Genomic DNA, 22295 nt, shown 5'->3' with positions numbered 1-22295 from the left:
GGTCAGAAAAACGAATTTATATAATTGTGGTCAGGTTGTATTGATCAGAAACACATGGATACTTAGGAAAGAAGAGAAAAGAAGCCAAATAAGAAGTAACTTGGGTCACATTTTCCTGCTGTGGAACACTAGGAGATGGTTTGTAGCGTGTGTGTGTGTGTGTGTGTGTGTGTGTGAGTGTGTGAGTGTGTGTGCGTGTCTCGAGGAGGAGGAGGAGGGGGCGGAGCTAAAGTTGTCCAGCCTCAGTAGTAGTCCGCAGCTCTTTACGCACGGAGGATGGAGCAGCTGGACGCCTCCCGGACACACTGATCGGGCTCGGACCTACACACATACACACACACGTGCGCTGGATGGATTTTAAACCTTTTCTTCTTTTCTTGTGTTTATTTCCCGACATTTTTCTTCGCTTGACGGTGACTCGCGGTCTCAAACACTCGGATACTTTGCGTGTGTTTTCTACGCAGCGCGGTGGTGGTAAGCGCCCTTTTTTTTCTTACCTTACCTTGTCTTATCTTTGCATTTTAACGTGAAAGACACCTTTTAAACGTACAGAACGTGATGGAGGAGGGACATTGAACGTGTCACACACACACATCTGGCTTCGTTGCTCACCCCACCCACCTCTCAATGCACATTTAAAGGATTCAGGTGTTGTTTTATATCCGAGGAGCGGGTGTTTAAAGCGCAAGGGGCGACTTTTAGGGAGGAATAATTACCAAATTTTACCTTAAAAATCTCCTTAATGCTTGATGCGAATCCCTTATGTTTAATATGTGACGGTGGTGAAGAGTATTTAAGGTGGAATGTATAGCTTCGGATGGTCTGGACCTCCTTTGTGGGTAAACAGCTCCTATTTGCATCCACAAACGACAAACAACGGCCGTTTTAGTTGATACGACTCCGTTTAATTTCCATCAAAACTTAAAGAAAAATTGGCAAAATGGTTGCTGGTTAAACGGTGTTTACGTTCACGCAGGTCTGTCAGCGCCATGTGGAGCCTTTGGGATGTGATCGAGTCCAACCTGCCTCATGACAGCAGGTCATTATTCCTCTCCGAGCTCCAGGCTGCGGCTGTGTTTATGTCTTTCACTATCGGGCTGAATTTGGAAAAACAAACACCTGTATTAAATTATGTAAAGACCAAAATAAGGCGTGGCGCAATAGTTTGATCCTGGACCAAGTTTCGGTTTTTATCATGCAAAAGCCTCGTCCAGTGCTGGTATGAAGGAGCAGAATTGAGCGAGATGTTGAACTTTGACCTCTGTTGTCAACAGGAGATAAAATATTGTTATCATCTGGTTTAAAACCCTCTCACTCATTCTTTTTTCCCACTATTTTTGACAAAGTATTGGACAATTTTCTTAAGTGTCGTTGAAAGTGAAAGAGCTCAGACAGTTTAGAGGAGGAAATGAGCCTTCAATTGACCCGAGAGCCACAAAATGTGTCATTCTAAGTCCAAAGACAAACGCTTTAGCACCATTTTTGACGTTTCTGGGAGTATTTATTTTTATTTTTTTATTATTTTTATTTATTCTATCTCCAGCTTTCTATATATGAACTATTTGACATGACTGGTTTCTGTCATTTTGTGGATTTTCCGTGTTAAAGTGTCTGCCTATATGTGATATCAATGCACTTGCACCTCTTTTCTGTTGGTGCTTTTAATTTGGTCGCTTCAGTGCATTTTAATGCAAAAAGTGTATTTAATTTGGCCTTAAGCCGAATTTGTAAATGCTGGACTCTGAGTTTTGTGTTCCTCCTCTGGCTTTGGGCCTCTGCACTTTTAGCTGCGACCACGTGATCACTTACATTAACAACATTGATGGTCTCAAGCTCTCTTGTGTAAACAAAACCACAATCCTGCTGCTGTCTTTTTGGACGCCCTTTAAAAGACGGATCTCTCTGTCTCTCTTTCTCTCTCTCTCTTTCTCTCTCTGTGTCTGTCTCCCTGTACACACACACACACACACACACATGCACGCACAAGACCCCCACCCACACGATCGCACACACATTCAAACACTCAAAACAAACACACAAGACTCCACCCAACCCTCCACCCACTGTAACAACTTCAGAGGAATGGTCAGCATGTGGAGAGGTTTGCGGTAGGAGATTGAAGGGAAGTGGAAACTGGGGAGGGGAGACGCTCTGGCTGCTTTTAACCCCCCAAAGGTTTGCGATATCACAGAGAGCCCGGAGGAGGGAGGAGTGTATACTGACTCGGTACAAACTGTTGGGAACTCTGTGTGTTTGGGGATGTTCAGAAAGGAGCAGAGAGACTTTTCCAGTTCCCCATCCAGTGCCGAGATGTGGGAAAATTGTCATTGCTTTGGGGCGAGGCCAGATTGCACCCATTTTTCGTTATCGCAGGAAAACAGATCTGTTTTCGTCAGCTGGGCTCAAACCGGTTTTTATTGTTTTGTACATTTATTGGTGGCTCAATGTTGTTGAAGGCACTTATTGTAAGTCGCTTTGGATAAAAGCGTCTGCTAAATGACCGTAATGTAATGTAATGTCAATGCTTCACCTTTTTCAGATTTCACTCTGGTTAAGTTCTTGCTCTCAAATAAAAAGGCAGAGTGTTAGAATCCCATGTAGGGTTTGTTTATCTGGAAGGAGTTCTTGCAGCATGAACATTTGGCACTCGAGGAGCATTTGAGGAATTTGCAAGAATTCCTGCAGCGTTAATGCACCCTAACCTGTGAAAAGTCACACTTTGCTTTTTACGCATGGATGATAACGCTGAATGGTTAGTGTTTGCATTCAGTGAAACCTGGCTGAGGCACGTCTGCAGGCTCGGCTCTGGTGCGTCTTTGCAGAGCCTTTGTCTGCCTGTTCCAATGCCATTCATATTCAGCATATACTGTATATACTTGCAGGTCTTGGAGAGGCCTGACTCTTGCCTGCAGGGTTTTGATGTCGGGCCAGAGAAAGGCTCTGAAAGCAGGCAACTTCCCCTGTAGGGCCGTGATGGGCTCGGCTTGTTGCTTCCATTTGTTCTCCCCATCATAAAACTTGTATTTAGAATGTTGTTTCTAATATCACAAGGGCAGTGGATGCACTTTCTACCTGAATTTGACTCCATTTCACACAGCTGCAGTTCCATAGGTAGTGCAAAACCACAGATTGAGCGTAAATCCAGTTTTACATGCACATATCTTTACTTAGCTTTACTCTGTTTAAGAATCATGTATTGGCATTGCATTCATAAACTATATAAATCTCTCTTCATATGTACATTACCTCACATGTCAGGTCTAATCTCAATCACATTCTGTCCATGTTTACATCTTACTCACATTTTGCCCTAATCAAAGTAGGGACATTTAATTGCTGAATGCAAATAATAACGTGTAAACATTAGAGTCTGCAATGACTCATACCAGACCTCAACTGAGGTGGAAATACTTTATGTAATCTCTGCCTCTCCGGAGGGAAAACGGGTGCCGTCTTCATTTTCCAGCTCTTGTTTAGAAAGAAACCCAGAGGAAAAAGACAAAAGTGTTAAAGACATGGACAACGAACGGGAAGCGGAGCCCTTTCTATGTGGCTGAAGCTGAAGTGTTTCCGCTGATGGCTACATGTGATATTTCAGATGAAGCGATGAGATATAAGAAGGAGGTCGATCCGAGAAGAAGAAATTACATAACAGTCCGGTGTTTTGAACAGTAAGAGGAGGCAGGTTAAAGGCCACTCACAGATATATTGTGCTATATTGTTTCCAAAGAATTAATCAGCCATTAAGAGGAATAGTGGTGTGTTAATTCTTTTTAACCCTATTGTATTATGACACATTTCATCAGTACACAGATAATCACCATTGTCTGTTGTTTCAATATAATTAAACATCAAATTATTCCTCTTAATAATGCTGTCTTTCGAATAATTCCTTAGATTTTGTACCAACTGTTTCCTTTATTATTAGCTCTGTTTAACCCGCCCTCAATTACCTGCCATAGATGAATACATAATAATGATACTAAACCCTATCCGTCCCATAGATCAGTTGCTATCAGCAGGCCTGTTGCCCGGGGGACGCGGCTGTTGATATATTACGTCCTTAATGGGCGGCGACTGCTTTTAAAGGCAAAGAAGACACCTGCACCTGATGGTAAACAAGGCAGAAGTGCCTCGGCTCTTCCTTTTGATGTAGACGTGTTTACCAAGAGTCAACAGACATCCAAGCGCCAGACCTGACTAATGACTTTAACAAACTGTGGCGTGTTTCCACTCAGGATGAATGAATGTGAATGGGTTTGCGGTCAAAGACTGCGGTTACCATGATCCGCGTTTATTATGTCGCATTCGTTCCTGAACACGCAGAAGTCTGTGCAGGTCTGGCGAGGTGACGCGAGGGCCAGAAACACAATACTGCCATCGGATACGTCCCGCTTTTTTTAAATCCCATTGCCTTGCTTGTCAAATTGAGTAAAGAAATGAGCCCTCACAGCGGTTTAAGCACAGGGATTAATCTCACTCCCCCAATTTGATGTTTAAGTCATGAGCTGAAGCTTGCTGTTGGATTTGATGGTGTAATTATCAGATGAAGTGCGATGCTAACACAGCAGGTCCAGACCTCACAAAGGCCTCTATTGTGCCATCACTTGGTTGTAAATCTTCGCCTCTCCTTTGTCACGCCACACAGTTTGCTCACGGACATGACTGACATCATCATCAACACAGCAGATGAATTGGGATGTTGTATCTTCCTGCAGCTCTAGAGCGATGCTTGTTTCTTGTATATCTGGGATTCAAAGTCACGGATCAGAGCGGCAGGCGAAGAAATGGAACGCATTGTTTTTTCTGTCATGGCTGATGTCTTTGGACAATGAATAAATTGAATTCCGTCAATCTGTAGTCTCTAAATATGTGAAATTCTTTCGTTTCATTTCATTCATTTAGCCTTTGTAACATGTCACGCTCTAATCAAGATGATTTCCCTCCTGGTCAGTGCACATCATTACTGGAAACGGGTCATCAGGTTAAAGCACAGAGGGCTTTTTGACCCAGAAGTACATCATAAATAGAAGATTAATGTAATCTATTTCCAGCATGTTTGTAGTCTAATCGGGATCATTTTGTAATGCAGTTAAGTGATTTCCACATAAGTGGCTTGCACATCTCCAAAGGCTTTCTATGTATAGTTTATGTAACAGGGCTTTGATTGGGGAAACGATGGCGCCCATCACGCCGCATTCTGGCCCGACGTGCGCGGCTCATTATTGACGCTTTGCAAGTTCTTCGACAAGCGATTTCCCACTGTTCCCCTGTCAAGCTCGAATAATTTGCGTCAAGGGCAGCGCTGTATCTGAGGGAATAAGGTGACCTGAAGTCTCCTTTAAGCACTTATCTGCTCTGCCAGTTCTGCTTCTGTCACTCGTTTGAAATGATAATTACTCCTTCCTCCGTGAGGCTGAGCAGTATGTACACTAATGTAAAAGGTAGTGAGAATATTCCGCAGAGGCCATTCTTTGGAGGCGGGGGTTAGGATCAAACTTATCACGGTGGCACATCACGCCGTTCGCCATTTATGTGTGTGTATCGTGTATGTATGAGGTAGATGTTGCGAGAAAGAGGGAGAGAGAGAGAGAGATGCAGTCTTCTGAAACACGTAACAAGTAGTCAGAATAAGTTTTGTAGCCTCAGTGCAGCCCAGTCAGCTCGGCTCTGTTGTGTCTTGCAGCCATTCATTTTATATGAATATGATACATCTTTCATCACTTCCCTTTATCTCTTCTTGTGTATTTTTCCTGACTGAGCTTATGTAGTTAGAAGATCAGAAACACTCTAGATGGATGTTTTTTTGTCTCCAGGTGAAGCAGCTTGTAAGCTACGACCCCCCTGTTGCCAAGTAATCATGTCGCCTGCAAACCGTAGTGAGCAGCACAGCGCTCCTATGAGTTTGAAAGTTGTATGTTGTGTATGTGACATGTTATGAAGTCTAATGGATGTATGTATGTATACCTCTGGCTGCCACACGTCCCCCCGCTGTCAAACAAATCCTGTTAACTGCCGAGGAATACTAGAACCTTCACTGAACTACTGGTGTTACCTAATTATTTGGTAATTTTGTTCTTTTTTGTTTGGTATATCTGTCTTAGGAATACTGAATTCACTCAAACCGTCACGTTTCTGTTCTCATAAAGCAAATTTATGTTTCCCCAATGGTCACGACCCAAGTCATTTTTGGGGTCGTGACCCCGGGTGAACCAGGCTGACCTGAATCTCCAGTGTCTTCCCTTTGGTATGAAGGTCATCACATCGTTTCATCCTCGCGTTACGTCGTACTTCGACTCCAAGTCTGTATCTGAACGCATCGGGGATGTACCACAGCACAGGATGCATTACAGCCAGTGATCAATAGCGGAATGATGATATGAATATTTAATGATATATGCAGGAGATGTCAGTACCCTCAGATTATCTCCGGGGGCATCACAGCCGTTAATCAATAATGCAGCAGTCTGTCGGTTACGATCCTGAGAGAATTTCATATCACTATCAAAGTAACTCACTGTTGCCACATGTAGTGAGCCGATTCCACACCTCTCGGACACTCGTCTTCAATTTAATAAAGCCGTATCGTATTGCAACGCTTCAGCACCACAACATAACATAACACGGCCGCCGGATATTTTTGTCCAATACTCTTGTTTGATGGAGTGGAGTCTGAAATTCCAAAGCTCAAGCCACGTGTTCCTCCTCACTCAACGTAGTTTGGAAGAAGAAGAAGAAGAAGACGGAGTTGTTTGCGCTCTGTGGTCGCTCATGCACAGTCAGCTTCTGCTTGCTCTTAATGGCAATCATCTCGCTCATTGAGGGGAGACCGCGCATTTGCGTTTTTAGCCCCTGGTCTCTTAGAGTCGTAGTTTCAGAAGCTTCACCAAAGGCACTTTTACTCCTTTAGATCGTCTTTGCTGAGGGTTTGGTTCAGGTTTGTCCTTGTTTAAGCTTGCGTGTATGTATTTACTGTTTGATTTGTTTTTCATTCGTGAAGCACTCTTGTTTCCTCACCGGTGTGAATGGAGCTGTTAAGTCGGCGTTTATGAAGCCCCGAGTCGACACGTGTAAAGTGACACCCCAGGGACCTGAATAGTCCCCTCGTGTGTTTCAACCTTAAGCCACTTAATATCCATTACAAGGAACACATTTGCATGGAGGAAATGGGGAGGGAAATGTTCAATCAATGGCTACTGATTAGCAGTCAGATCAGTTTTTCGTTGCATTTGTACAAATTTCTCCCCTTCAGAGGCCTCAACGTTTGCAGCCAGATGTTTCATATTACAGACAAAAGGTTTGGGTTGTGTGTTAAGTTTTCTTTTTTAATCCATTTTATCCTGTGTCAAAATCTGGCCTTTTGTGTACTGACACTGGCTTTAGAACGGTGCTACCTGCAGCGATGATATTTAGTTAAGGGTATAAGCACATATTCTCTGCCCTGGTTGGCAAGGACCAAGAATGTAGTGGACGTCAGGAAATGGAAAAAGAAAGCAAACCGCTTTTGTTCTGACTTCCTTTGATACTTTGTGTCATTCTAGTTGCGTCGACACTTTTGAAATGTTTATTTTACGTGGCTATGTTTAATCAGCGTTGTATTTCCAGCCCCATAGCAATTTCCTTTAAGAAGCTGAAAAATCATATCTGGATGGAAAGATGTTTCCCAGGACCCACATTCTATTCAGCTTGTTATGAGTTAGGAGTTTGCCCATAATCAAAACGACTTGCCGGGTGCCGTGAGAGGATATCCTGTAGTTTTCTTTCTGATAAAAACGATTACCTTTGCACGAGCTGCTGTGCATTCTTAAGAAAGTAATGGACCCATTTCAGCAGTGGTCTAGACTCCAGTGTTGACTTCCTGTTATGTTAGTTTTAGAGACCTGTTCACTTCAGTGCCCCTTAGAGTCATCTGGGTTATTTGAAATGAAGACAAGGAACATAAAGGTCATGTTCGATTTATCTATCGCCGACTCTGCAATTATCATCCACTCATCTTCTTTTGTATCTAACATGGTTATTGCCGAGCCCCTGCCTCCAGATGTGCCGACTCATCCTTTGACGTAGGAGGGATCTTGCACAGTCACCGGTGATGAATTTACAATGAGCTGTGCCAGCTAAGGACGCAGTCGTCTCTGCGAGGGGTTGATGGTTTATTTTTAACCCGGTCGTGAATCATTTAGGAGTCTGCATGTCTTAGTGCGGGCAGCAGGCTGCTCAGCTGAAAGTCTAAACCTCCTCACCCCCTTGACCCCTTCCACAGCAGGGGCAAGCTGTTTTGAGGAGGTGTGTGTGTGTGTGTGTGTGTGTGTGTGTGTGTGTGTCTGTGTGTCCCATACTAACACAAAGTACAGTATGTTTTTGCTTTTATTATTTAGTTCGGGAATATTATGGATCCAACCTTCCAATCTGTTCCTTTCCTTGTGTGACTTGGACTGTGGACTGTTGACAATCAGACATTCTGCAAGGCTGCAAGTTTACTGTCTATCTTTATGGCGTCAGTAAAGATAAGTAGCTGTCAGTTAAATGTGGATCCAATGTCAATAAATGTTCCGTCCTTATTCAAAATCCTGAATCCCGAGTTCAATCCGGGTCAGGAGGATGCTTGATGGACATGATATCAAATCAGATTGATCACCAGTGCAGGCTGGAGGTGCGGCCATCGTGTCAGACAGCAGCCAGTATCGCCTGTAGGATTCAATTAAAAGAAGCAGTCCTGCTTTGTGTCCAGCCGCTTTATCCCCAAAACTGCAACGACCAAGACGCTTTTGTTCTTACTTTGACCTGATAAGTCTTCTGTCTTTGGTCTCCTTGCACATAATCTTCTTTTCGGTAATTGTATGATTCTATGTATCAAAAGCCATTTCCAGAAATATGCTCAAATGAAATTAAAGCATCCAATTTAGCTCCAGCAACTCTCAGATTTCTCTCCCTGATCACTGCTGATTTATTGAAGTTTAACAGAGTTTTAAAAATCCATCTAATTGTATATTGTTGCCACAGAATCGTAAAAATGTTATGTCTTTCAAGCTACAATTACAGTTTAAAGTGCCAGAGACCCAAGTTGCAACGTCTTGATGTTCAAACTCAGTCTTTACACTCGCTTCCACGTTTTGTATGTATGAAATATTCTATGTGTAACTCATTGGTATACATAATTATGACCTGAAAACAAAGTTACATTTACTTTCTATTATTTCTCTCCTGCATGTTGGTTTAGATACAATATGTAGAATGGAAAACATTTTTACATTGTGTTGTAGCTGGACACTTATTTGACTCCAAAACAAATCAAATCCTTCATTTTGTTGATTGAGGATGAGTTGTCAAATGTTCGTGTCCCAGTCTCACCTCAGTCAACCTGAAACCTGGCAAACCGACAGTGACTCAGTCAAATGCAAATGCTTTTATCTTTTCTCTTCCACTTTGGACATAGATGGACTCATGATATTGTTAATGGATTGGATAACGGCCTAATCTAGCCTCCTGTCAAGTCTCTATGATGGAGCTCTCATCACAGGGTCCTGCCCGGAGGCCTGATCATCTCAATAAGTGCCTCAGTTCATGCCAGAGACTAAACGAGAGCCGAGCCCCGCAGCAAAGAGTTGAACACAAAGCGCTATAATTCATACGGGGCTATACAAAAACACTTTGCATTCACGCCGCTCCCGGTCCGGCGAACTCACCGTGACCCGGCTAATTGTCGCTCGCTCGCGTGTCTGTTGCATCCTTTCTCGCTACGACAGATGCAGGTATTAATAGGGAGCCTCGAGGGAAGTTCAAAAGGTTAATGAAACTGTACCCTTAAGCAATATGGCGCCACCAGATTTTAGCCTCGGCACATAGGGCCCAGCATAGAGCCTCCAGAATGAGCAGATGTGCGCGGTGGCAGCGGGCTTGTAACAGCTTGGTGTTTGTGTTAGGACACAGACGGGACAATGCGCTCGTATAGAAAATGTGATTTGTAATTAAAGTTGCCCAGTCAAGTCTTCTCAATCGTTGCATCTAACAGCATAATTGTCTCTGTTGTACTGTGATTACGACACTACATGATTCATCTGAACAGTTAATATAACTGTATAATTGTCTAAGAGATTGTTCTTTAATGGCTCTCGGTGGCGTGCAGCTCTCCTCTAAGTCTCCTCGGGTAATATGAACTTTACAGACGTCACAGTTGTGAGTCATCCTGTGTTTTGGATTCCCCTGATACCTGACGTTTCCCCGAGCTGCTGCAGGGCCCGTTCGCATTACCAACCCTCCTCATTTATGACCGAGCACGTCAGCTCCCTTCGCTTCAAGGTCTAAAGCTGCTGCATAGAGGCACCGCAGAGAAGTTGTGTTCGGATTAATGCGATCGGGGATTTTTGTCTTTGGTGAAGCGGAACTAAAGAAATGAAAAGTTGTTGATTATTCTCAGAGTTTAAGTTTGGTGTTTAAGCTGCTTTGACTGCGTTTCACAGTGAAAAGTGCTGAGTCATTTTGATGTGTTATTTAGTATATAATAGATATTGGAGTTGTTCTTACACGGCCAAAGTCAGACATAGTTTCTGGGATAATGTACGTCACTGCAAAATGCATATGAATTTAAGTTAAACACCAATGGCCTCTTTTTTGATTAATGTGTCTAGAAGTGCGACTTGTGCATCTTCTGGCTGAAACAGTTACTCAGCAGGTTTTCTTGATTCATAGTTCCAGGGAAGGAAAGCTCTGTCTTTTTCATTAAAAACTAAAAGAAGTCATGAGTTATGTAAGCGCGCCCTGAAGATCTGAGCCCTGCGACACCAAAGGTGCCCTGATGCTCGTTGGACCGGCCCCAGTAGGTGGGTCAGGGACCAGTGGAGGCAGAGGGGGGACTTCTGTGGCCCAGTTAGCTTTACTGGGGCAGATGGGGAACCAAAGCAGAGAAGCACTGAAGAGCTGCACCAACCAGTATTTGTTCACTTTGCAAGACCCAGGGGAGGGACAAAAGACAGAGGTATGACAACGAGACACAGATTCAGGGACGGAGGTGGGACGTGTAAAAACTAGACCATGTTCACGTCTGAAACCTGAGCTTTAATAGAATAAGAGATTTTCCATGACTTTGTCCTTTTGTCCTCCGATTTCAAGACAATGATGATAGAGGTCAACAAAATCAGAGAGACGTTGAGCTTTGGTGGAGGTATGTGCCCTCTGAGTGACCTCTGGTTTGATCTGTCCTGGCACGGCAAAGCAGGGACCTACAGATATACGCCAGCCAGCCAGCCAATCATGACACGAGGTGGCTGATCTGCCCCCCCCCCCCCCCCCCCCCCAACCAGTCAGTCAGCCAGTCTGCCACCCGGTCAGCGAGCTGTTAAGACAATGTGCCAGCATGCAGCGGGAGAGTCGTGGCTGTAAATCCCTGTTTATCCTGCGTTCCGTTGCGGTGTATCTTTGTTGATTAGAGTTTAAACTTCAAATGTTCCTACACAAGCAGAACCCAGGACCCCTTAATTCCCCCACCCCTGTGTTATACCCTTTGTTGGTTTTATTAGCCACCATAAATATTTGAGCGAGGTCTTGCGGGAGCTGCTGAGGCGATACAAAGCACTGAGGCAGACGCCATGAGCCCCACAGTGTTTACTTTCTAAACATCCATACCTGTGTGGGGAGGGGAGATAGAAGCGCGAGTGAGCCGGGGTTAAGTCGCCGGAACAGGCTTTTGTTGAATTTACGTGTCCCGACTCTTGCCGGGAATCAACTAACGTTGGCGTTTAACGTCGTGACTTTGAGTGTAAAATGTGTTTACCCCCTTTCATTGATGCCTTCCAGCTCTGCTCCACCACCATCTTTGTTTCCCCTCAATTCAGGCGGTTTTAATTGTTTATGATGTTTTTTTGTTTGACTCAGCAATGTTAATGCCCCGTTTCTAACAAAGAGGCATAAAACAGATTGTTGTTGCATGTATTTGAAGTGTTTTCCTCCCATTTCTGCCCGAAAGCCACCAGACTTTCGACTGAATAAAAAAATCTTCAACTCAGCATAAATCTACATAACTGGCAACTTCTCTGCAGAAAAAAGGGAATAAAAGTCAGAGAGCAGATGTGTTCATCGCGTGTCTGTGAGACAGATTACAGAGCCGCCTCAGGAGTCTGTGCTGTCTTTCATTTAGTTCCCAGTGAAACCACAAAATTAGAGCCGAGCTCCCGTATCATCTTTACAATGATCTTTCACTGTATGTCGATGACAGCCTGATTAAATACAGCGTTAAAACACACACACACACACACACACACACAGTGGCTTTTTATCTCGTAGGAACGCTGTGGCTTCTAAGGAAAAGAGCAAATTAGATATTTACTTGGGTCACATCAAATTTATGAAACTCCCCCCTCAAGCTATGGGATGATGCGATGCTTGTGTGTGTGTGTGTGTGTGTGTGTGTGTGTGTGTGTGTGTGTGTGTGTGTGTGTGTGTGTGTGTGTGTGTGTGTGTGTGTGTGTGTGTGTGTGTGTGTGTGTGTGTGTGTGTGTGTGTGTGTGTGTGTGTGTGTGTGTGTGTGTTCGTGTCAGCTGTTTTGTGGTCTGAGTTGTCCAATTAGTTCAGTGTTTCTTTGGCAGAGCGGTGAATGAGTAAAGGGTACAAGCAGGGATACTTGAGTTGATCTCTGCCAATGAGGTTTATGTTTTCCGACGGATTTCGGTGAAACTTGGTGAGCAGGTTTGACAGGATCCAGGGAAGAAGCGGTAAGATCTTAGTACTGGTCAGCCTGACGGTGGCGCTGTAATTACCAGTTTTGTGTTTCGGGCTAGTATGGATCATAGGATCAATATTCCCTGGATTCCTTAGGTCTATCCGTATCCGTCCTTGTAGCCACGCCCATTTATGCAACTGTATTTTTGAACATTTTCCATCATTGTAATTATGGTGGAGTGTATAACCTGGTCAATTGAGTCACTGACAGACTCAGTCATAATGAAGCATTCAAATGTGACCACTGAAATACAAATCAGAGGGATGAGGCTGCTTCGTGCCTAAACCAATAAAGGGGAAACATTTGTTAGGAATTAACAGGATTCTGCTTTCAGCATTCAGTTACACACATACACAGATTTACTTACAGTTTAAATCAGATTATTTTTGTTGTTGTAACCAGAGTAGGGTTCAGGTGAAAGAAACGACAATGTGAAGTAAGGTGTGCATGTAAGTAATCTCTGCAGTGCTGTGTGTGTGTGTGTTTCCTCAGTTGCACTTTGTCTTTGTAGTCACTGTGAGCATCAGAACATTGGATATTTGATTCTCTAACAGCGTCCCAGTGTGTGCTTCCTCTTTTTTTAATCGTGTTCTTGGATGAGTCATAAAGAAATGCTTTCTCTCTTCTCTCCACAGAACCAGAATGACTTTCACCGCCACTAACGTATGTGGCCACCGGTTGAAGCTTAGCGAGGATCCATCAATGAGCACCATGAGTAGATGAAAACACGCAGCCTTTAATCCAGGAGGATTCCTCTTCTGTGTCTTGCGAAGGACCACCGGGAGTACAAGAAGAGAGTCAAGGACACTTTCACTCCCCTCCTCTGGCTGCAGGACGACTGGAGTGAGACAATAAGCTCTGTGGATTTGGAGTGGGGCTTAATGAATTCCCAGGAATCTTAAAAAACAAACAGCGTGCATTTGTGTACGTCTTTCGTGACAACATCAGAGCGACCATGTGGAGACGACTGGCCGCGACCGTCCGCTGTCTTCTGGCTGCCGTGCTGCTGTTGGCCAGCTGCCAACGATCAGAGGCAGCCACCGAGGAGGACGTCACGCCACGGATCAGCTTCCCCTACAGTGAGTGGAAAATAATTCCCTTCATCTATTTCTCTTTTTGTTGTGACGTTGCTACTCATCCAGGATTCATGAACTTGTTTTGAATATTAAAAAGGAGGTGAAAGAAGGAGAAGAGAAAAACAAATCAATAACAACAACATCTGGGTGGAAATTTGATAAGGCTGTTTTTCTAAGGCTGTCACAAAAAGATTATTATGATTGATTACTCACTTTATGAACATCACATAGAAGTACTTTCGGTTGAATATCTGGCAAAGAGGCACCTAGTTAGGATTGGAAATTTGTCATTTAAATGTCTTGCAGCAAAAAAACAACTCTGATGGACACATATGCTCAGTGTGTGTACAACATTTACAAATATCCACTACTTGTAAGTGAATTCTCAGTTCATCAGTACATTTAACGATGTATCTATCGATTTACTATTGATACATCGATAGTAGCAGCTCCTAAAACTCAGTAGCTAAACTGGATTTCACTTTATCTCAGCAGGTGTTGTTCAGCTGTCCACACCTCCAGATGACCTTGTGTGTTGTAAACTACCATGAAAGACATCAATTCATGTACCGATTTGAAAACATAAATATGTGTATTTATCAGTGGAAATGTCCCACATTTATACAAGACAAGTGTTTGCCCTAATCGCAGCAGAATATAGTGTGCATGCAAACGCACTGGCATGCGCCGTGAGAGAGCAGAGGCGCCTGCAGGTCGAGCTGCACGCACACATGCCAACATGCAGACACCCACAGCACAAGCACAGCTTCTCATAAATTCACAAAATTATAATTTTGTACCCTGAAGGTCTTGGCAGAGATTAGATGCCACTTTGCGCAACATTTACAGCGCGGTTTTGTTCCTGCCTGAGCTCTGACAGCCCAACAGAGGGAAACATTCCTGGCATCACACATGGCGACTCAGGTGAAAAGCACATCGCACAGTGTAATAGTTTGTTTGTGACATTTAATACAGGCGGCAGGCGGTGTCTGGGTTTGGACGTTGAAAAGCACTTAGAGCATCCTGCCTTTTACTGTTAATGACCTCTGGTGATGTTTACCAGCAACCCACAGTCCAGCTGACAAAGAACCTAAATGTCTCTCCTGGTGAATTCACTGATTGAATGGAAGACCTTATTGTGCCTGAATTCATCATTGCGTGTATTTATTCCGCACACACACACACTGCAGCACTCCTCTTATTATGATGTCCGTGGATTAAGCGTGCATCATTTAAAGTCGCGTGTGTGTGTGTGTGTGTGTGTGTGTGTGTGTGTGTGTGTGTGTGTGTGTGTGTGTGTGTGTGTGTGTGTGTGTGTGTGTGTGTGTGTGTGTGTGTGTGTGTGTGTGTGTGTGTGTGTGTGTTTCTTAAAAAAACGAAGACTTAAAAGGAAAATGTTCAGGCATGACATAACATGTGCAAGATGTCGGATGAAATTGTTTGCTCCGGGTGGGGGAGTCACATACATGATGTCGCTAAATGTCAATAAACAAGGCTGGAAACATGCAGCAACATCTTTGAATAGCCGATATGATGCTGGCTGAAGATCCACTCAATAAATCTTAAAATGAATTTGATATCAAGGTAATTATAGTACAAGTGTGTCTTTATATTGGCAAAAGAAAGCCTCATAGTGTGTTTAGCAGATGTGCTCAGACAGGTTAATGTTACTCTCTGACACTTACATAACTTTCTTGTTTTAGATTTCGAGTTCAGAGTCTCGAGGCTGATATTCACCGAATGTCACTGTTCATAAGAACAACCCCTCACACACTCCAGCCCTTTATTTCGTCACTCAAAGGACACAATGGGCAAAATTGGCCCAAGGCCGCTTTGCTGCAAATTTTTCAGCATTTCTTTGCTTCACTTAACATTCATAATCTGCGTTTCATGGACGCTATCATATAGGTTAGTGAGTGAGAGCCTTTCAGCAGGGACAATGTAAGCGTTCGCATGAGAGACAACATCCTTTTCAGCCGATAATGTGTCGTAGTAGATCTTACGCAAACATCGCTGACACTGATTGTAACCCGTTCAGCCCAGACTGTGAGTCAACAGCGTCACTTTATCCATCAACTCAACTCCATGCAACTTGCAGCATTTGTAGAAACCTTGTAAAGCAGTGAAGCCCTTTAAACCTTCACTTTGGTGTGTGAGGAGAGCGACATAGTCTGGTTTCTACAGGACCCTTTCTACAACGTGGCCTTTCCTCCTCTCCCTCCTCTCTCCTCTCCCCTCCCTTCTATCCTAATGAGCAGACTAATCTCCCATGTGTAGTGAGTGGAGGTTTTGTGGTCGCTGCAGCGGGAGAGCTTGTCTGTTTTTCATTACGGCTCTTGTGCAGAGAGGCAGCCCAAAGGATCATGGGTCCTGGAGCAGAAAGTAATCAGTTAGGCGTGTCGCTTGTATCCCTGTTAGTTATCAAAAAACAAACAGGCAGATTTTTGTTGGATAGATTATATGTTTTCCTTCTTTTAATGTTTTTTTCCCCCCATTTGGAGCAAAGGGGATTCATGTTATTGAGGTTACGTAGATATAAACCCCATTAATAAGCAGGTTAATGTGCTTAGCTTTGCTCATTTGATCTCATGAACTGCATGTCACTCTGTCTCTGCAGCGTTTCACTTTCCTCTCAAATATATCCACTTTAATTGACCTGGTTTGGCCTGGTTTGGCCTGTTTTGTATGTTTTTAAAGTTTTGTCGAACATTTCCGTAAACATGCCTGTTTGTTCTCGCCTCAAGGCAGATTACAAAGCAGCAGCATCAAAAATAGGCACTCGGGGACGCGTCTAATTGTCCTGTTGTTTGTTACATTTTTACAGTCTCTTGGTTTGTATGATGGGCTGTTCTCCTGTTATTGGCTGCCAAAGTTGAGTGGGCGTGGCTTGTTTTGTGGTAGAGATGTGCGCTCACTGCTTATGCAAAACAAATGAAACGTAAATCAACCTGATGGTGGCGCTATAGCAACAGTGGCGCTATAGCAACAGTTACAAAAGTCTGCCTTGGTGGAGGTATGTGCCTTCCTTTTATCTCTAAGATTTACTGCGCATCCTAACAGATTCAACAAATTCAGATCAGGAAAGAACATTTGGAGTACTTACTGCTTTCACACACACACGCACACACACATTCTCACACACACACACTGTTGGCAAATGGTCGAGCAAACCAAAATGCCCCCCTGTTAAACGTGGCAGCCGAGCCCCTGAGCACACTGTGTATGGCCAGTGTACACAGCGGCGGCTCCCGTTTACCTTTGGTTTATGCTCAGCGGATATTGTGCAGTTTTTCTCATGCATGCTAATCCAGTGACCTTGGCAGTGTGTGGATTGCAGGGAGAGAGAGAGAGAGAGAGAGGGGAGGGAGGGAGAGAGAGGGAGGTTCAGGCCAAATACTCGTGAGGTTTTAGACACGCTCCGGTGCTCGCCTAAAAACCTGGCATGGCCACGCCCACCGCCCGGCGGCCTCCAGCAGGGGTGGCTCACACAAGTGCCTGTCACATTGCGCCCATAACAGCCGTAACAATGGAGCGTAATTGCAGCACATCAGATCCGTCCGTTCCGCACACTTGAACGGCTTCATCGCGGCGAAGCGTCCATGCTTCAGGGAGTGTGCAGAAAAGTCCAGTCTGTGCAGATCTCCATCAGCCACACTTGATTATTAGAAGACAATGGCAGGCGGCTAGAGATGACGATGTCGCCGTTAATCTGGACGGACAGAGGAATGCAGGGTCAACAAGTGTCACCGGTGTTTTTGATTGATGTACAGTAAATTTGAGCGAAACAAAAAAAGCGCCGTACTTCATCTCCAAACGCATCGTGCTACATTGATTTTTAATACTTTTACAGCTTGGTGACAGATTTTGATGTGGCTTTTCCTAGATTAATGAAGCGTAAAACACTGATATTGTTTTTTAAGTGATACCCATAAATCACTCCTCAAAGGAAACTCAACTGTTTTTTTTCGACAATGGCACTTTTGTTGCACTTCAGTGTGACGAATGCTGTCATTTTTTACTTCCACAGCATTCGGTATGAAGATGTCTGCGGAATAAATGCAGAACACTTTTATCACGAGGCACTTTGATGTTGTTACAGGAAAAATGGTCTGAGATTTAAAGCGACGTTCGGTATTCAGCACAGAACAAAGACTATTTATCAGGCTTTGCTGGTGTAAGTTGCGTCGTGTTTCATGCTGCACATCACTCCAAAATTACACAGGTGCTCTGTTTACATTCACTTCGATTATAAAGCAATAAATGGCTATTTCTTCTCCAAACGTCATGTTCACGCCTTAACGCGACTGGAATCGTGACAAATCAAAGTATGCTTACAAGTAGAAGAGCCAGATCAGGCAACACTTACTTGATTTATTCCAGGATCAAAACGCCTCCGTACAGCTTTGGACTCCTACAGATTGTGTGCATGTGTGCGGCTTAACTGCATTTCTGTGCCTTTAGTCTCAGTGAGGACATGTAAACATACAGATCACACGGTCCACAGGTGGCACCAAGACACCCTTTGTGCCTACAGATGTATAGATCTGTACATAATAACATGTGCAGGATAGCTATGCACATTTTAAGATTTTTCACGCATTACTGAAGGAGAATCTTTCATGATGATTGTTGCCATTTTGTGCTTTTTAGATGTCCTTAGATTTGCATGAATCAGTTTTGGCCACTTGGGGCAGTCAAACTCGTAGACATGCAGCAACATTAGCAACCCACTGTTGTGTTGTACACCAGATTGTCGTGTGCCACCAGATTAATTGTGTTGAGTGTTCATTTACCTTTTCGCTCCGTCTGTGACTGCACTCCCTCTCATTTGCTTTGGTAGATGCGGCGTATCAAAGTGTTTTTGCTGGAAAACAGCTTGCTACGATTTGACATCGGGGGAGGTGAGAGAGCCATCGAGTGGCAACCGCACAATGTATTTGGTCCCATAAACCCAAAACAATGAGCTGAAATTTGGTAAAAAGCTCTACAGAGCTCCGTGCTCTGCGTGTAAATACAGAAAGAGCTAACGTGCCTCACTAAAGATTTGAATTCTTTACAGTTTCCCCCATTGAGTTGAGAGAATTGAAATAGTTAAACGCAGCATCTCATGTATCCGCCATAAGGATCCAGAACTCAGGCTTTCCTGATCCTCTTCCAGCACATTAATACACTCCACATGTCTCGTGTTCCTACTGAAGGTTTCGGTTCAAGTCTCTTTGGTAGACATCTCACGTGTCTGACAAATGAGTTCATTGCCTTTTATTTTTGCATCGACACTCACATGTTTGGTTATTTTCATTAGGCATAGTTAAATCAGTCTATTATGAGCTGGGTTGAAATGGGTTGAATGCAGAATGAAAGCTCCCAGCTGAATGGCTGGTGGCTGCTGTGCGATCACAGGGCGCCTGATCACCTACATAGTTTCTGCATTAGGTGTGTGTGCATATGTGTAAAATGCCATGAGCAAACACTCAAATACCTAAACACGTGTATCATCCCGTTTTACTGTACCCCCTCACCCCAGCCCTCTCTCTAACACACACACACACACACACACAAACACAAAAGAGATGTTTCCATTGGAACTCTTTGTGCAAGCTTGTTTAAATCAACTGGTTGTAGAGATAGCGTCTCCATTGCCAACACACAATGTTCTTCTCTTTCTTCTTCTCTATCATGACGTCGACTCATTCTTTAAACACTTACAGTTGAACGAATACAATGTGGATTAAATTACTGAACCCCTGTTTATGCATAGATGAGGGTAGTTGGTCAAATCCTTCGAAAAACAATGCAGGTAGAATAAAGCAACATCTATTCCCTGCCTTTAGAATACAAGTCGGTCCATGCATGATATTTTAGTCCACTTTCCGCACACACACACACACACATACACACACACACAAATGGCCAGTATAGTTCCATTTACTACCCTCAAAAGAGCTTGTTAGGCTTCCATCAGAGCAGAGGGAGAGAGAGAGGCTGAAATCTGTATCCATCATGTCTATACTCTGGCTCTGTCACTGAGCGAGGGGGAGAGAGGATGAAGAGGCTTTGGCGTCCCACACACCACACATGACGAGTGCAGGCACGTCTGTCAGGGATTGCGAGTGAGGAAATTATACCAACACACACATACACACACACACACAGTCTCTCTCTCTCTCTTTAGACCAGATAGAGCGTGCCAATCCAGACTGCATCAGGATGACACCTAAGAGCCGATAATTACAGAGCAGCACATCATGTCTTGGTCAGCCTCTTGTTCTTTGCTTTTAGCGGTATGCGCCGGTTTTTGTGCGCTTACCTCATCCTCACGTCTGCGTGTGTGTGTGTGTGTGTGTATGTATTATCAGGATTTCAAGGAACATGCACGCCAATGTCGCAATATTTCACTCGGACAAATTTGCGCACCAAACCCTTTCCATCTTTCCATTTCATTTCAGCAGCTTTTCCGTCGTCGCCCTGCTGAGCCATAATCACACACAGCAAACACTGGAAGTATATAGACTTGTTTATTCTATTGTGATTGGGGTTATTAATCTCCAAGGTGCAGTCTTGTCTCAGTTTGTGCATGATGCATACAGACGCACACCCACCCACACACACGCGCACACACACACACACACACACAACTGCAGCAAAACCACACCTCCCTCCAGTGATTACCAACATCACATCTGTAAGCCCGATGCCTGGCTCTCCGCTTTTAACTCACCATCCAGTAAAGGCGGATCTTTGAATTCTAAATGGAAAATGTGAAAAATGTTCAAACTTTATTTTCCCTCCCTGATTCCCTTTCACCCCCACTTTGATACATCTGTGTCCTCTGAGGGTGTAGACATCCGTATTTGCTGTGTGTGCTGCAATTTCCACCTCCCCGACAATGAAGCAACAACCACCACCACCACGCCTAAATTATTAATGGGGCCGACGTGTGATGACCTTGAAGTGCCTTTCCTCCGCATCTACCAGGGGCTCTTGTAACACTATCAAACCCACTGAGGGGAGCGTGTCAGACAGGCGGCCTTGAAGTCGCTCACGGCTTCGGAGCTTCGCCTGGCAGAGAGATGATCGCTCCTGATAAATCGGGTGTCTTGCATGTAAGATAAGCAGATGAATATCAGCTCTCTCTGCACTTTCCTCCCGCTTGAGTCCCCCCCTCCCTCCCCTCGCCTCGCCCCATCTCTGCCTGACTGCCAGCCAACCCCTTTGTCCCCGTTGCCCCCTTGCGCCTTGTGACTTGGCTCATGCCGCTTTAGTAAATCTGGGGCATGTTTACAGTCGGGGAGGCCTTTTTTAGTGAGCGTCTGGGCAGTGGCACGCACCGACACAGCAGCCAATCAATCGCTCCGCCCTTGCAGTACTCAGAAAATTCAACCAAAGAAAGGTAGATCCCCGTTCTCACTTCCCCCCCCTGCTCTGAAATACGATGCCTGGCACAGTCCTGGCATGTGTTTTATTACCCGGCAACACATTGTGTCCACAAGCTGGCACCCTGTGATGATATCTTGGTTACCCCACTGTTGAGTAAGCACACACCAGACGATCAAAAGTGCCAGCAATTAGAGGCACGGGCGTCTTCACGGATCTCCCTGTGGTGCTTTAAAGGTCACTCGTCACCTTTTTAATGTTTATTCTAAGTCGGAGGTCAAAAATATTATTTTGCATGTAAAAAGCGAAAACATTAATTTTATCGACGCTTCATAAACACTCATTTTCCTCCTGGTAGCTCGATGACATTATGATGCTGTATTATTACTATGTTATGTTTGTCTCCTGGCCTGTAAGCAGTTCTGGTAATGTTTGCATTTCTGAACCAGCAATCAAACTTTTTTTTTTTTACAAGCAAAGCAATTCTGTTCTTTTTATTTGATATTCTGCACCTCTTTACTCCGTCACCTAGTCTAAGATCTACAATGTCCTTCAGATACAATTCATTATCCCAGAGGACAATTATCTTCTGTTCAATTCCAGTCCCATTGAAACTGAAAAGACAAGTATAAATTAAACAAAAGTAACATTAAAAAAGGAAGAAAAGACAGAAGTCCCCATATAATCAGGAATTGTTTAGGATCATTTAAGCACATCTGTTCCATTTGTGCCAGAATACCACAAAACTGCCAAGTAGCAGCTCTCTGAAAGTCTTTGTGATATGATTTATTCCTGCTGCCTTTACCTTCGCTGATAAAACCTCACAGCCTCGTCAGAGCCTCGTCGCCTGTGTGTTGAATACCCTGGCAAATGTAATTTTGCTTAATTGATAGCTGAAAGGGCATTATGTACCGGTGGAGGAAAGACTCGGTTCTTCAACGTTGTTAGTATTGATCTGTGTAGTGCTGGGAGTCGGGAGAAGCCCCAGGCTTCCGGCAGCAGCAAACACTGATGTGATGCAGTATCATTTTCAGAATAACTGTCGCATATTAGTTTGTTGAGTTATGATGCCAGAGCCACGCTGAGGCTTCTCATTTTGCATTTACGTCTGTATGATGCAGGGGCTCGCAAGG

General features: G+C 44.1%; 1 protein-coding gene across 2 annotated transcripts in view; it reads left to right on the top strand.

Moving 5' to 3' along the window:
- The first annotated feature begins 264 nt into the window (after positions 1–264).
- Positions 265–22295, top strand: part of LOC143004554 (semaphorin-4B-like) — a 40538-nt gene continuing 18507 nt past the window's right edge. The window contains exons 1-2 of one of the 2 annotated variants that reach the window (XM_076155531.1): positions 265–471; positions 13348–13791. In XM_076155531.1, the coding sequence (XP_076011646.1) occupies positions 13668–13791 (124 nt within the window). In that variant the 5' untranslated portion in view covers positions 265–471; positions 13348–13667. Of the gene's footprint in view, positions 475–13347; positions 13792–22295 lie in introns of both variants that reach the window. The other variant, XM_076155532.1, reaches the window with a different exon arrangement.

This window comes from Genypterus blacodes, unplaced genomic scaffold, assembly GCF_046128005.1.
Source record: "Genypterus blacodes isolate CSIRO-AG114 ecotype Tasmania unplaced genomic scaffold, CSIRO-AGI_Gbla_v1 ptg000067l_1, whole genome shotgun sequence".
Taxonomy (NCBI): Eukaryota; Metazoa; Chordata; class Actinopteri; order Ophidiiformes; family Ophidiidae; genus Genypterus; species Genypterus blacodes.
This window is presented reverse-complemented; position numbering and strand designations above follow the sequence as displayed.